Genomic DNA, 15,789 nt, shown 5'->3' with positions numbered 1-15,789 from the left:
GGTAGCAGGAACCTTGCCTCCCTCCCCTGCAACTTCATGAACTGCAGAGTATTAAAAACAAACCAGTGTAACCTAATAAATTGCAGAAGATATTTAAATCAGAGTGGGGCAAGGAAAGAGAGAGCGTAAAATCTGAAAACAACGAAAAAAACCTGTTATTAGAACCTATTTTAGAAGTTTCAAGAGCCACACAACAAAGTCCTTGAGACCTAGTGTCTATAAATAACCACTTTCCAAAATCAATGGTATTAAGTTGAACATGCATAGTTTTTATTCCTTGTATTCTCATGCAAAATATGCAAATGCTAATATTTCCAGTTCCATATTTCCAAATTAGAAGACTAATTATTGCAACACCCATAAAATTCTGTTAACTCCATGAGTGAGAGTTTCCAGCCATGTAGAGAAGTTCTGACCCCCACCCAGTTTACATTTTAGCAAAGAAATGAGGCAGCTTAAACCCAAGGAGTTTCCTAGGAAGTTGAAGTACTCCCATTTATTTATTTTTATTTTTGTTAAATAAAGTGATGACCCAAGCAGTAACTAAAATGATATAAAGCACCTTATCTGAAGAAGTTGCGATCACACTTCATCCTCGGGAATACCACAGAGCTCTCAGAACCCATTTTAACTGATCCATTAAGTAAGACATTTTTCCTCTGTATTACTGCATATCCCAAAAATAAAATCCACAGTGCTTCAGTTTAGAATGATGTATAATTTATTCATATATTCACAAGTAGTTGGACACTACTCAATTTAATCTCCATATGCAAGTGATTTACACAAACATAATACTAAAATTGATTGCTTAGAAGGTAAAAAATACCATGGGTATGAAATGCCATGGTAGATGTTGCTCAGTATACTACACAATCTTAGTGTCAAACACTTTTATTCATTTATGGTTCTAGAAAAAAGGCAGTTTGCCATTTTGAAATTTTTTTATAAGTAGTCTGGGAAACACAAGCAGTTTACTCTAAACCTTCTAACCAATTATTTCTCCCAGCTCTTAGGAACTGAATTAACAACCAAAGCAACATTTTCAGTAGTTCAAAGAAAAGATACATATTTCTGCTTTCCTGAATTCACCAAGCACCATGTGACCAATCATGTTGCCTTCCAATGTGTGACACAAACCACTAACCTCTATATATCCAAAGGAATGTGCAGGAATCTAGACCATGCTTTAGCATGGTGGTGTAGGTGACAACAGCCTGATGTTATAATTTTTGGCCTCTGCCAGTATCTGTTAGTTGTGAATGTGTTCACAGCTCACTGTGTTAGCATCACCAGATCATTTGGTATTCATGCATTTGATCGTAATTCTGCAAGAACTCTTCTCACTGAAACTTGTATCTCATAAGCCTCATTAATTTTGCATTAAGCATATAGTGGTTGCATGGAGAAAACTGGACTTTAATGTGTTTGTCTGAATTAGATTAAATTGCATTATCTTCTAGATGAGGTCCAAACATATATTTTGCTTGAAATGCCAGTAGTTATCTTAAAACATACCAAGTACTTAAAAAGCTTTCACAATACAAGATCCAGCTACTTATTCCACATGTACAAAAACACTGCTAGATAAATACAATTCAATTGTCAGTGCTGAATTATGAAGAAAGTCTAAAAAAATAGAAAAACTCTGATATCTGGACATCAATTCAGAAGGTAACACTTCATAATGAGGCAGTATGAGCACCCATTTAAAATGAAAAATCCCCAACACGAGAAGCATAAGGGGATCATGTGACAAAAATAGATGAACACTGCGCCAAAAACATGCACACGATTGCCATGGTCATTCAGTATGCTAGTGATGGTCTAACAGTGATCTAAACCAAGAGTGAGATGGTGCTTCCAAATGAAATCAACTGAGTAACTACATATTGATTAAACTTTCTGATGCAGCAAAATGAGGACACAGAGCCATCTCTGGGTTCTGGAGCTGTCTCAAGATTCGCTTGTAAAATTTCTCCCTAACGCGATTGAATTCCATTATGTCCAGTGGATCCTCATCAATCCAGAATTTGTGGAATTCGTGCATTAAGTAGCCTACAAAACAGTAAGAAGGAAGAATAGATAAATACTGCATGTAATGATGGCATATAAAATTAGAAAGTAGCTCGGAATTAATAATTATGATCTGAACAGAGAATCCTGACACCTCATGACACTGGGCAGGAACAAGACTAAACCTATTCTGGACAATGCCAAAATTGGATGAATAATACACACACATGCAGAATATCTCACAATAAACACAAGAAGTTGCTAGTCATCTTGACATATGGATTCACAAATTGAAACATAAAACCAGGGAGTATAAAAACAGGGAAAGATGCCGCAGGTGCTCATTATCAGTTCCTTGCCTACACACTGAAAAATATTAGCAGTATTACTGCCACTGTGCAAAGATGAACAGCAGGTCTCTGCTGCAGCAAGGATGCTCAAATACAGGGGAAAGAGCTGTCAAAACATTATTTTGGTGTTGGAGCTGCAACTTTGCTGAAGGGTGGGGAGTAACACTAGAGTGTAGATGCAAGTATCATATGACAGTTGGATTTAAGGGGAAACAATATTCAGACATTCCTTAAAGCACATTTTTTTTCTTCTTATTATTTCAAAACTAGGAATGTCACTTGGTAAGGTGCTTACTGAAGTTTATTGTTTGTGTTTCTTTATTTGTTTTACACCTTGGTTTGGTAGTGGCCTCCCTCACAGCTTAAGAGCTGAATCCAAGCATCCTAGACAGGAGAGCACAGTCTCAATGCTGTGTCAGAGGACTTTATTTCTTTTTTAAACTGTGGGCAGTAGTATATTAGCAGAGTACCAATTATGCATTTCCACCCCTTGCCCCACACTCACACCCTGCACTTACAGAACGTCTGCTGAAAGTGGGTGAGCGTTGGTGCTTCTGGAGCAACATTGTAGAAGTGGGTCTTCAGAGCCCCACTCACGAGCAGGTTGTATGCAAGGTCTGTTATGTTAATGCCCACGATGGCAAAAGAGTAGCTGTAAGGAAAAGCAGCAACTTTTGTTGAGAGTTCACCTTCTTTTGTCACGTTTTCAGGAACACTGATGACCCTGACGCTGCAGATTTCACGTTACTGAGATGTATTAATTCTCTCCTTTGTGAGTTTCCAAGGTGAGTGTGGGGTGCAAAGCAAGGAAAACATTTATTCTGCATGCTTTGTCCAGAATTTACCTTGGGAAATACACGGTCACAGTAAAAACAGGGATTTCATCACTGTGTCAGCCTTTTCAGTAGAACAGGCTGAAAATAAACCTACAAAATAAGAACAAGCACAGATATCCCTGTGCTCCTGCACTTGCCACTGAAACAGGGCAAGGACTCCACACGGTGGCCACAGCTGCAGGGTGACCCATCATTTGTTATTTTTAACTGCTGGAGTTCCCACTGGAACTCATTACCCATAATTAGGAACCTGATGCTTCAACAACCAATCCTATAAAGACATTCATATGGCTAAAAAGCTTGTGAAAAAGATCCAGTTGAGTCACCTCTAATTTCTCCCTAAAAGAAAACTAGAGAAAAAGGCTAGAAAACAGGCAAAATCCTAAATCAAAGCATGCTGGAAACAGAAACAAGAAAATCAGACTCATTAAGCAAATTCTGTCCTGTTAGGAGATATCAACAAGTGAAGTATATTTAAGCACAACAAAACTCAGAAACTGGAAGTTAATTTGTAAGGCTGGTGCGTTAAGACTTTGACATTTCTGGCCACGACTATTTTCCAAGAAAGCACATAAAGACTCACATGGACGTTTAGTCATAAAAGCAAACATGTTTGGATATTCAGTGATTGAATTTTTTTCTCAGCTAAAGACAGCTGTCTTCTCTAGACTGTCTTGGGTATTTTTTCTACTTCTGTCAAACAAACAGAAATATTTTCTTTTTCTTTAACCTTTTTTTACATTTCAGGAGAAAAAAAAAACAAAACCAAAAACCAAATCAGAAGTCCAGAAGTTAACTTCAGCATGTGGCCTAATGTCAAGTTTTACAGAAAAATTAAATATGGGCAGTAACATCTTGTATTACAGATTTTTAGATACATTCAGAAGGAACATCCTGTTCCATTTCCATGAACAATGCAGTTATACCAAACCCACTGTTAAAGAAGAAAAAACACTCAGTACTATTTCTTTGCTATTATATTTTCCTAAAAGCAGTTATGAACCTGGCTTTGACAGCAAGAAATGCAACTTGATCATGCCACATGCTAAGAAGAATTAAACATATATTAATCACCACACTATATATAGCACACAGAGAAAGCTTCTCCTTGCTACAGAATTTTTGGGTTATTTTTTTCTGAATGTAACTTGTTTCTCCTGTAATCTTTGATCAAAATCAAGATGTGGTAGATGTACATATGCTCACAGAAACTTGCTTTAAAAATTAATTAGGAAACACCTTTTCTCCCTCAAATTTACAGCATCATTGTTACCTGCTCTGTTCGTAGCAAATTAAAAAAGGTCTTTAAACTTACCCAATTGCCTTATCAAACTTTTTCTTCTCCCACTCAGCTTTGCTAAGTTGGCTGAGGAAGAAAAAATAATTAAAATCCAGGTATTGCCAAATATTACTATCTGACAAATATTTTCTTTCAACTTCTCTGATGTTATAATATTGATTGAACATGCTATTTTATCTTCTTTTACATGTCTAATCCCATTTAACAGTCCTCCTGTCTGAATGGATTGATAAAAACAGACTTGAAATGGGTAACTGCTTTAGAGCATTTCCAACAAACTTGTCTCACCATTACAAAATGCACCTATGTCAATGCTCTCAGCAAAAGCCCATTGTTTTCTAAATTAACCACAAAGGTGATCCACTTCAGTTAAGCTCGAGCTGTACATGAAGTTGAAATTACATTTAACTAATCAAATATGGTGTTAGCTTTTTTGTGTTTTCAGAGCTATTTGTGATACTCATCACTGGTGATGAGGCATGATTCACCTGAGGCAGCAAACATGAAAATACTCCTCTGACAGTAAGCTTTTATGGCCAGCTAAACTAGAAATCACTCAACAGCCAAAGATAAGGAACAGTTTCCTATTATTTGGCACAATAATGCCGTGTTTTTCAAGGACACAGAAGACGCCTCCCTTAAAATAAAATTAGTTAGAGAACATATTGATTTTAAACTAAATTTCAGCTCTTCAGAGCTGTGTGATCCAGCCAGTCAGCCAACATCCCACTAGCCAGGTTTGAGTCTACTGAAATGAGCAAGTTTAGCCGAAATCACTGCCTGCATTTAAAACCAGCTAAAGGCAGGCACAGAACTGACCTAACCAGGGGCCTACAACCTTGACATGGCTGTGGGAGTTTTGCCCTAGTCAGGCAAATCCAAGTTTTCAAGTTTTAGGTCCCGAATTATAGACAGCTATGTGTGAAAGCATTGTTCTTAGACTATTCTTGAACTTCAATATGTAGATATTACACTAAAAACAATTCCCTGAGTTCACGTAAGTATACTATATAAAAATTGTTGTCATTAATTACTTAAGATGCTAATATATTCATACCCATTGTGACCTGAGGGTTAGCTGATGTTCATGAGGACAAAACTTCAGCTCCTAAATAGCCTTGCATACAGCAGTACATTGTTCATTGCTCATACAGGAATGCACTGTTCAGATCAAAGATGTTCTTTGATCTGAACCATCTTTGTAGGCTGTGGCATAGCACCAGTTAGAAAACCCCAGGTAAAGCCTGAATAATAAGTGTGGCACACATAGGATGTGGGCAAGTGAAAGAGTTCATCTGAGACAGAAAATCCATTGATCATGATCCCATCAGAAAACAGCACAGCTGCTAAGCAAACACATCAGGAAGATCACCATGGGCACCACCTGAAGCATCTTCTACTGAATGCTCTGTCAAGGCATAGAAATTGCACACGCTCACACTGCACTCCAAGACTGCCCTTGGTAATCAAACATGCAAATGAACCACACTAATATGTTCCAAGGGCTTTTTGTCATAGAGTTACAATTAGGAACTCAGCAAAAAAAATCAAGAACCCCGAGGAGATCAAAAGCTTCAGGATTTAGGTGTGAACCAGTTTTATGGATATGTAACATTACTGGGTTATGGACATCTAACATTACTGGGCAGAAGAAGAATGTCTTTTAAGGCAACTGATTTCTGTGTAACTGGCTAGGAGGCCTCCACTCCCCAATAATTATGGAGTCTCTTATTGACAAATTTCCTGCAACACAGTTTGTGACACTTGAAGGTACCTGATCTCTCAACAGTCAGGACAATGGAGTAGCCACATTGGAACCATCATTAGTCAAGGTAGAGAGAGTATGTGAATATAAATAAAGGGGTTTTTCAGCTGTGCTAACAAATATTTGGCCTAGACTACTTATGATTATCAAGTCAGTCACTTTAACTATATCAAGCAAGGTGGATTTCATTTTTGACATATAAGCAGTTCATATGTACCAGTGTTCCACTGCCCAGTTTGGGTCAACTCTAAAGGAAAGAATATGGATCTCCCAGTGTTGCAACAAAGACTTTAAGTTTATAACACCCCAAATTGTAGTGTGATTTTTATTTACATGTATTGTCTCAGAAAACTTAGAAAAAAGAAAAAAAATACCTTAGTTCCTTCTTAGTGACTTCCCTTTATTATGAAAAAACACAAAAAAATTAAAATAAAGGTAAATAAAACCACAAAAATAATTTGAAATCAGAGTGAAAACATTTAACACTAAATTTAACTATTTCCAAGATTCAGAATACAAGTTTGCCTCTTCAGGATCAGTACTTTAAAACAGACAGCATGTGGAAATACCCAAGGATATGCCCAACAAAGAGAAAAAACCCAGCCCCCTTCCTCAAAGAGAACCAGCAGAATGTTCTCTTAAGTTATTGTTTCTGGTCTCAAGCATTACCTGTATTTAGGGTGAAGAGAATCAGTGAGAACTTGTTGAGCTATCTCAGTGTCCCATTCAGCAAAATACCTGCAGACATATATGTTCAGGGTGAATTGTTAAAAACAAACAAACAAACAAAAATTACAACAACAACAACAAAAATCTGAAGTCATACTAAGCTGTCTATACACATTGTTTTAAAGGCCAGTGCGTGTGTTACACAGTATGAGTAGCATCTGATGTGTTAAACTCATTAAACTGCCACTCAGACCCACAAACTGAAAGATTAAAGCAGCCTCCAACTGCAAGTGCACTCCTGTATGAGTTTAGTGAATGTGCATTATCAGAGTCTCCTTTCTACCCACCCTACAGAAAGCCAGTTTTTTATGACTGGAGCATGTTGGGTGCTGAGCTCAAGAGAAAGCAGTTCAGGCTTCTTGATCTGGCAGATTCATTAAGCAAGATAAGAGTCATCACAGAAGACTACGAAATTAAATACATGGTAGGGATTAATTTCAAATGGAAGTTCAAAGCCAGAGTCAAGAATCCAGATCCCCAGCTGAGATTTACTAGGGAACAACATACGGACAGAGGATGATTTATGTCCTTCAATCTGTAAAAGCCGAAAATACTCAATTTTTCGCCTCATAAGAAGAAGTTATTTTACCAAATGTTTCTAAGTTATGTAACTGCATGCAGCAAATACAAGGGCTGGAGAAAATAACAGGCATTAGTCAATTCCCAAATTACAAAGCACAGCTATGGCATTAACACCTGGTGTGCATGAGTCGGAAGGAAAAAGTGATGTAAACTCACTGCTTGAGTATCGACAGAAATTGAAGTAGTAGTCAAACTACCTAAGTTTGCCATTGGTGACTGCATATCAAGTGTTTTGTTTAATAATTCAGCATGAAAATCCCAAAGAAAGCAGCTGAGCAGTAACATAACCCTCCCACCTACATACTTCCAGGGCATTTTGTTTAAGGAGATCTAGATACAGGTGAAAATATACTTTACACTTCTTTCTGGTAGGAAGAGAGTGTTAACTTGCTGTGTCACAGAGAAACTAAAAAAAGGGCTTAGCAAGTGGTATTACAAGGTTGAATTAGGAATACTGAAACAAAGGAGACCCCCTTGAGAAGAGAAACACTCCAAAAATTAGGCTAGCAAATAATTTCTTTCATTTGCTTAATATGAAGTCCCTACCACTTTTATAAATTATTCCTACAGATTTCCTAAAATCTGCAAGTAATTCTGCTTTTCATGACTTCAGACACACATAAACCCATCTGCAGAGGGACATACTTACACCAAGTTATATAAACCCAGGAGACCCATTCCTCTAAAGTCTGTTTTAGGATCGTCACCTTGGAAACCAATTTCACACCACTGCTTTGAAATCCGAGCTTTCAGTGGTGAATTCGGCTTCAAGCATTTCCACAACTAGGAAGATTACAGGTAAAACATAATTAAGTTTCCACACAGTAGAGGTTTTTTTTTTTTTTTTTTTTCTCTTTTTAAACCAAGCTGAATTCTGAACACTGAAGAGACGACTGCAGTAACTACATTGCTATCCCAGCAACCCAAACACAAATCAAAGTTCCTCTGGATGTGTGTCTGTGGGGGGAAATCCCAAACTGCTCTGAAGTATTGCAGACATTTCAGCCCTACAAGGCCCTTCTGACCTTATCACAGCTGCTCTAACATCTCACACAAAGACCTGTTTTGCCCATGCTTTGTGCATCGAGGTGGTGTCTGCCTCCATAAGCACAGAGACAGGAATGGGCTGGAATTTGGTTGTAAATCACTGACAGAGCAGCAGAGCAGCTTTGAGGCCCTGAGGCTCTGCAGCAATCTTTTCTCTGGCATCTTTTGCAAGTCTCTGGAAAGGTTATAAATCAAGAGACCTGACTTGGCTACCACAATGTTGAAACACAAATTGGAGAACATAAAAAAAGAATCCATACAAGGATAGCATGTGCACCATCATATTTAACTAAGGGAAGAATCATTCAATGATTTCACATAAAGAAATACCTGATTTAACAAGCCAGATCATCAGCTGGAATAAATCCATTTAACTGCACTGGTCCAGCAACTTTAATGGCTAAATATCATGTTGCTATGATCCTAAAAGCAGCCTAAATTGACATATGACAACTACATACCTTTATGCATGCCTCATGTTTCATATTACAAACTCACCCTTTCTGAAGTGTATTAAAAAATCAGAATTTAAAATTAAGAAAGTGTATTAATCACCAATCATGAGTTGGTGAGTCCACCCTCAAGAATATCACTTAGACAAAGCCTACCCAAGGGAAAGAGCTGTGTACACATTTCCCAAATAAAAACAGAAATTGTTTTAATTTTAGCAATTCTAACTGCATTTAAAATTAAGTGCCCTGGGAAGGTTAAAACTTTAATGATTTCACTTTGTAATGACTGCATAAAGCATCATTGCTTAAACCAATGTTCATCCATCAACAGTAAATACAGTATTAATCATTAGTACAATCACATTAAGTTAATCTTTCTCTCATTCATAAAGTGCTCTCCTGGTAAACATGAATAAATGATAGCCATTAGGAACCTGAATTACCCATTGTAGAAATCACTTAGCAGAGTATCTAGAAGGAATGAAAACCAACCAGACTATTCTTCCACAGTGAAGACTGGAAAATGAATTAAACCCTTGGACATATTTCCATTTGACATTTGCAAAAGTAGAACATCTGCTGTAAACAAGTGCTAATACTTAGGTGAAACTGATACTTTTCTCAACATTCTGAGTTTGCATACTGTTGCACAAACTGCACTCTTTAATATCTCCTCAGACAAATGCTCAGTTTCCATTCTGCTTTTATGCTCATGCAATTGTTTTTAAAGCACTTCCATGACCACACATCATTGCTGACATGATTCTCAGGACCTTGCCCTCACAGGCTGGATTGTGGGGGAAGACTACAGCCAGCTCCTTGGTTTTTCTCACCTATGATCCCATCCCCAGACCCTACTTGCTCTCTGGGCAATGTAGATGCTTGTATTTAGGGTATTTAGGGATGCTTTCCTGGAGCCAAATGCCCTCTTTAATCTGCAGTGAGGTGCCTGATATTTTCAGGGACCAACACTGTAGGCTGCCACCAGGATTTCTCACCTGCAAGACACACGCTTCCTCAATGGATAAATCTGTGTATCTCTTTAGTTAAAACTCACTCTACTCCCCTAAATTTGTGCATTTGGCTGCACAGGGGCAGGACTTGGACAGGAGTCCATCTGCCCAAGTGTACCTGATGGTTAGAACACTCCAGGGCAGCTCTGGATTTGAACCATTCTTTGGTGAGACTCCCACCTCCCATCAGCGGGCAAACCTTAAAGGCAGCTTTCCAGACTCCAACAGGAACCCTGACCATCTGAGGCATTTTTCGAAGTAGTTAGTTGCATGTGACAGCCCTTGTATAATATGCCTACTGGAATTTTTGGAAGACCAACTAATTATGGTAAAATTTCCAGAAGCTCTCACTGTAACTTGTGCAAAGCTTTGCACTGCAATCTACAGCATGGAAGACATTTTCATCATTGTCTGGTATTGTTAAAGTCTTCAATATTTTTGTCTTAAATTGAAAAAGAAAACCCCCCACAACCAAACAGGTAGTATGTTTTTATAAGAACCCTGAAAATTCTCTAAGAAGACATTTTGCATATAGCCAATAAGCTCACTATCACTTATTCTATGTTTCTTGGCATTTCTCTGAAGCATCTTGCAATAGCTACGTTAAATCAGGATCAGGACCAGGGCTTGCTATTAGACTCTTTTCCAGAACCTTTATTTTTTCATCAATTTCTTTCTAATATAAGAACTCTCTAGCTCTTCCGCTGCTTATGGCTTCAAGATAGAAAAATTGCTTTTAGTATCTGCTCCAGTGCAAGGCTTTTCTGAAAGCATGAAGGAAGTAAAACCCAATTGTTATGGTTTTCCTAACGCTGTCTGTGTTATCTAAAGAATAGTTCCATTTTGTTTTCGTTGAAAATACATTTGGCAACTATAAACATATAAGTTGTCAACTCCCATTCTTCCATTCCACATAATAAAAAATAGATGTTTGCCATTGGTACACACAGACATTGCCTTCAAAAATACAAGAAACTGAAGAAATAATTTTTTAACTTGGTTAATAGAGAAAAATACCCTTCTTGTGTTGGAGAAAGGTGTACTGAAGTAGGACATAAAGCTACTTTTCCAGAGCTCACTGCAGATAACAGCTCTGTCCTCTAGGACGTGCGTTATCCAGTGCCTAGATATAGTCCAGCCAAGGGAAATGCACTTATCAGCCAGGGAGTGAGCTGCTTGCTTGGCAGGTGATACACCACCCAGACTAGATTATAATGCTGTGTTGTCTTATCCTAAACAGGTACAAGATGGAGGAAGGTGACAACAGCTCTCGATGTTTCAAGGAGGTTTACGAAGCAGGCTTGGAGCTGACATGAATAAAGGATGCCCTCTAAGCACCTCTTCAGTGCCTACCTTCAGCAGCATTTCCTCGTGCTGTGGATTCTCCGAATCGTACGGCTCTCGGCGCAGCTTCTCCACCTCTGCAATGAGATTTCTGTAGCCCACAATCTGCAGCAGGCATGCCTGAAGAGACACTCCCAACCTGAGGGTGGGGGGAGCAACATATTCCAACTCAATCACGTACAGCCATGAAACAGCGCTGCCATGTACGCACACGGCCAATACACATGACATCCATGAACTGATAGTCGAACACTTCAGTTGCAACAGGATAATTTCCAAGAGATCAATTTACATTAAACAAGGCATTGTGAAGGGCACAGACTCATTTAGTGCCTTCCTTAGATGATAATATTTGGGATTTTTTTTTAAACCGTGAACAGTGATTTTTCACATTGAAATCACATTATAACTATACACAGCAACATTGAATGCCTATAACAAGCACATTACTGAATCTTTCTCTTCATTCCAATGACAGCTTCTCAAACAATTCCCTGGGATCAGAGATGTGAACTTGAAAAAGGCTGAGGGGGGAAAGAAAACTCAGCAAAAAGCTAAAAATAATTGTTTTGCTTCTGTGCCACTAAAGCTAGCATAAAGAAGCCAAAACCCTGAAGTAATATAGTTTCAAAGATCTGCCTCCAGGCGGATTTGGCTTTTGTCTCGTGTTAAGAATCATCACAATGGTTCTCTTTTCATTTTAATGCATTTTTGTGTTTTCTTTTTACATTTTCTGGTGCATCATCAAAAAACCAAACCCAACACATGTGAAATAACTACCCTCAAAAAACCCTAAACCAAACTTAAAAAAAAAAAAGAAAGAAAGAAAACTCTGCACCAAACAACTGCTTTACATTAAGATTTTATAATACAAAATACAAGTCATGTAGTATGCAACTGCCATGCTCATAGAAATATTTGCTTATATATGGAAACAACCCCTTTAATATTTAATAGTGTCTAAAAATATTGAACACCTGGTATAAATTTGGAGGGCAAGCTATGTGTGCACCCCTATTCCTCTGTGGAACACAGGCTGCACTGATATTAAGCTGCACAGGTTCCTTGCCTGTTGTGCTTGATACACTGAAACATTTTTTTAATTCTGTAATACTCTTAAATTTTCTGAACATAAGGGTTTTCACTGCTTATCTTTTGAGGCAAGTCCTTCTTGTCTAAATTGATCTCCCTCTATGGCAGTGTGACCTGCCTAGGATGAGGAAAAGGACGTGGATGTTTTCTACCTAAACTTTACTAAGGCCTTTGACACTGTTTTCCTCAGCATTCTACTGGAGCTGCTGCTCATGGCTTGGGTGGGTGCACTGTCACTGGATAAAAAACTGTCTGAGGGTGGTAGGGAATGGAGTTACATCCAGGTGGGGGGTGGTCACTAGTGGCATTCCCCAGGGATCAGTTTGGGACCAGTTCTGTTTAATATCTTTATGGATGATCTGGATGAGAGGATCAAGTGCGCTGTCAGTTTGCAGGTGATACAAGTTGGATGGGAGTATTGATCTGCTGGAGGGCAGGAAGGCTCTGCAGGGAAATCTAGGCTGTCTGCATCCACGGACCAAGGCCAATTGTATGAGATTCAGGCAAAGCACTGAGTCCCCCATTACAAGAAAGACGTTGAGGGGCTGGAGCGTGTCCAGAGAGGGGCAGTGGGGCTGGGGAAGGGTCTGGAGCACAAGTCCTGTGAGGAGCAGCTGAGGGAGCTGGGGTTGCTCAGCCTGGAGAAAAGGAGGCTCAGGGGGAACCTCATCACTCTCTATAACTCGCTAACAGGAGGGTGTAGCCTGGTGTGGGTTGCTCTCTTCTCCCAGGTAACAAGTGATAGGACAAGAGGAAATGGCCTCAAGTTGCCCCAGAAAATGTTTAAATTGGATATTAGGGAGAATTTCCTTAATCAAAAGTGTTGTCAAGCCCTGAAAAAGACTGCAGGAAAGAAGTAGTGCCACCATCCCTGGAGGTATCTAAAAGACATGTAGATGTGGCACTTAGGGAAATGGATTAGTGGTGCATTTGGCAGTGCTGGGTTAACTGCTGGGCTTCAAAATTTTAAACGTTTTCTAACTGAAATGATTCCATGGCTAATCTAGAGAATCAGAGAGGTCAGCATTAGTCCATTTCTCATGCTGCAATTTTATCCCATTTGAAGCTATAACCCTTTCAGACAGAAAAGCCTCCACAGTATTTTCCATCCTTTGCTGTTTCTTTTTTGAGGTTTTTTTTGTTGGTTTTTTTTTTCTCTTTTTTAACATGCTTCACTAGCTATAACCTCCAATTTTACAGAAAGGCTGCATTTCAAAGAAAGCCAAAAAGCCTGACAGACTGTGAATTGCTGTAGAGTATCACTAAATCACAGCCATAATGTTTTTAACTTCTTTATAGCCTCAGTTTAGAGCAGCAGAACACAGGCTGTGGCAGAGTAATTTTATATTAAAAAATACATGCTTTTAAGATATAAGGTGCACAACATTTTTGCACTTTATGTAAAGGCAGTCAAAAGCTCCACACAGTGTTATTCGGGTGAGGGGGTGGGAGTCAAATTAGATTCCCTGCTTTCCTTTTCATTAATGCTTCATTTTTCTTGCCAAACACAGGATGTGGGTGAGGTGCTGATGTCCCACACCTCCTCCTTTGAATCCTGGCGCTGGCTGTGGCTGTTCTCAGAACACAGGACCAATGTACCTGGCCTTGCACTCCCACCATACTCAGCTCCAGGTGCTCCACCAGATGGAGGCAAGTCCAAAACTGGAGCAAGGGAACTAGATCATAATTAAGCTCCCTCCCAACCCAAGCCTTTCTGTGATCCTGTCTGCTTCCATAGTTAGTGTAGACTGCACATCACCACCAGGTTATTCAACCTGCTTGCTCCTACTGCTAAAGATACACACTTATCTGAGAGGCGTTGATATAGGAAAATTACTGTGGGATGCCTTCTCCTCTTTAGATCACAGCAGCCCACAGCCCTCAAGAACAGCTAGTGCAAGCAGCTCTGGGATGCTAGTTCAGCTCTGCAAAGATGCCACATTAACAATACTGACTGCATACAGATCTGCAGAAACACATACAGTATGACACATGTCCCTTTGTCCTTACCCCAGGAAATTTCAAGTCTCTGCTATCCAACACAAGACCAGAGCTTCTAAACAAGATTGTTTGGATACAGGTGTTTTATGTTCAAGAGAAGGCAAGGCATTGGCTTTTCCTTAATCATGTCTAGAAAAGCAGTTGACCTGCTTTTGCTCAAATTTCTATTTCAGATGCCTAAAGTTTAGCAGAAATATGATTAATTTAATATAAGGACCAATTTAATGGCAGTGCATATACCTATATATGTGACCTCATCTTGCACATTTCAGGCCCCCATTCCTCACTGTTTTAAGGAGATATTTTACCAAACGGGAGGGAGTGCAAGGGGAAAAGGGGATGAGAGACTCAAATGCAGTAAAATATTGAATGCAAGAATCCAAGTTTAAAAACGATTTGTCCTGTGCTAAGCATATGAACACCAACTGGATTAAGAAAAGATAATTCAGGTGATTTTTTTGTTTGGGTTATTTTCTCCCTCTGTGTGGTATTTTTAAAAAATATTATTGTAGATTCACAGAATGGTTTGGGTTGGAAGGGACTTTAAAGTTCGTCTAGTCCTAACCCCCTTGCCATGGGCAGGGACACATTCCACTGGATCAGATTGTTCAGAGCCCCACTTAACCTGGACTTGAACACTTCCAAGGGTGGAACTTCTTTGTGGAACATCCGCAACTTCTTTGGGCAACCTGCTCCAGTGCCTCACTGCCCTCACCATAAAGAATTTCCTCCTAACATCTAATCTAAGCCTATTCTCTTTCTATTTGAATCCATTCCCTCTTGTCCTGTCACTACATGCTCTCTAGCTCTCTTGTGGGGTGTCTTCATGTACTGGAAAGACCAGATCACTAAAAATGTAACCTAATGTTCAGGGTCCTGATTTCAAGCAAGGAGAAGTCATTTGCACATCTGCTCTCTCTCTCTCTCTTCTGAGGGAGAGCATTTCTTCAGAGGTCAAAGGCATGCCATGAGGGAATCAGAGGGTGGTCTCTGGTGTTGTACAAAATAATAATTAATTTCTTGTTTTCTCCTGAAATCATTCACCCAGTTACCCAAGGGTCCAACACCGGGAAGTGAGCACTTGGATCACCCTGATTGCTAAACATTGCAGTTACTGATGTCCACAATCCAGGCTCTGAGCTGTGCACATTTACATCCTGTAGTTTTTCCTCATATATCACCTTCATGAATTTTGCCATTGCTGGGTTTTTTTTCCCTGAATTTCAGCATCCTGTGCAACACAAAAGTACCAGCACTGTGAT

At 39.2% G+C, this 15,789-nt stretch overlaps 1 protein-coding gene across 7 annotated transcripts in view; it reads right to left on the bottom strand.

Moving 5' to 3' along the window:
• Positions 1-703: 703 nt before the first annotated feature.
• Positions 704-15,789, bottom strand: part of ELMOD1 (ELMO domain containing 1) — a 48,213-nt gene continuing 33,127 nt past the window's right edge. For 4 of the 7 annotated variants that reach the window (XM_002199765.6, XM_012569782.5, XM_030270273.4 and 1 more), the window contains 6 exons: positions 11,444-11,573; positions 8,228-8,361; positions 6,937-7,005; positions 4,518-4,568; positions 2,885-3,018; positions 704-2,058 (listed from right to left, as the gene is read on the bottom strand). In XM_002199765.6, the coding sequence (XP_002199801.1) occupies positions 1,886-2,058; positions 2,885-3,018; positions 4,518-4,568; positions 6,937-7,005; positions 8,228-8,361; positions 11,444-11,573 (691 nt within the window). In that variant the 3' untranslated portion in view covers positions 704-1,885. Of the gene's footprint in view, positions 2,059-2,884; positions 3,019-4,517; positions 4,569-6,641; positions 6,666-6,936; positions 7,006-8,227; positions 8,362-11,443; positions 11,574-15,789 lie in introns of all 7 variants that reach the window. The other 3 variants (XM_030270211.4, XM_030270221.4, XM_030270230.4) reach the window with 1 other exon arrangement.

This window comes from Taeniopygia guttata, chromosome 1, assembly GCF_048771995.1.
Source record: "Taeniopygia guttata chromosome 1, bTaeGut7.mat, whole genome shotgun sequence".
Classification (NCBI taxonomy): Eukaryota; Metazoa; Chordata; class Aves; order Passeriformes; family Estrildidae; genus Taeniopygia; species Taeniopygia guttata.
The sequence above is the reverse complement of the archived record's forward strand: the minus strand, read 5'-3'. Positions and strand labels throughout refer to the sequence as shown.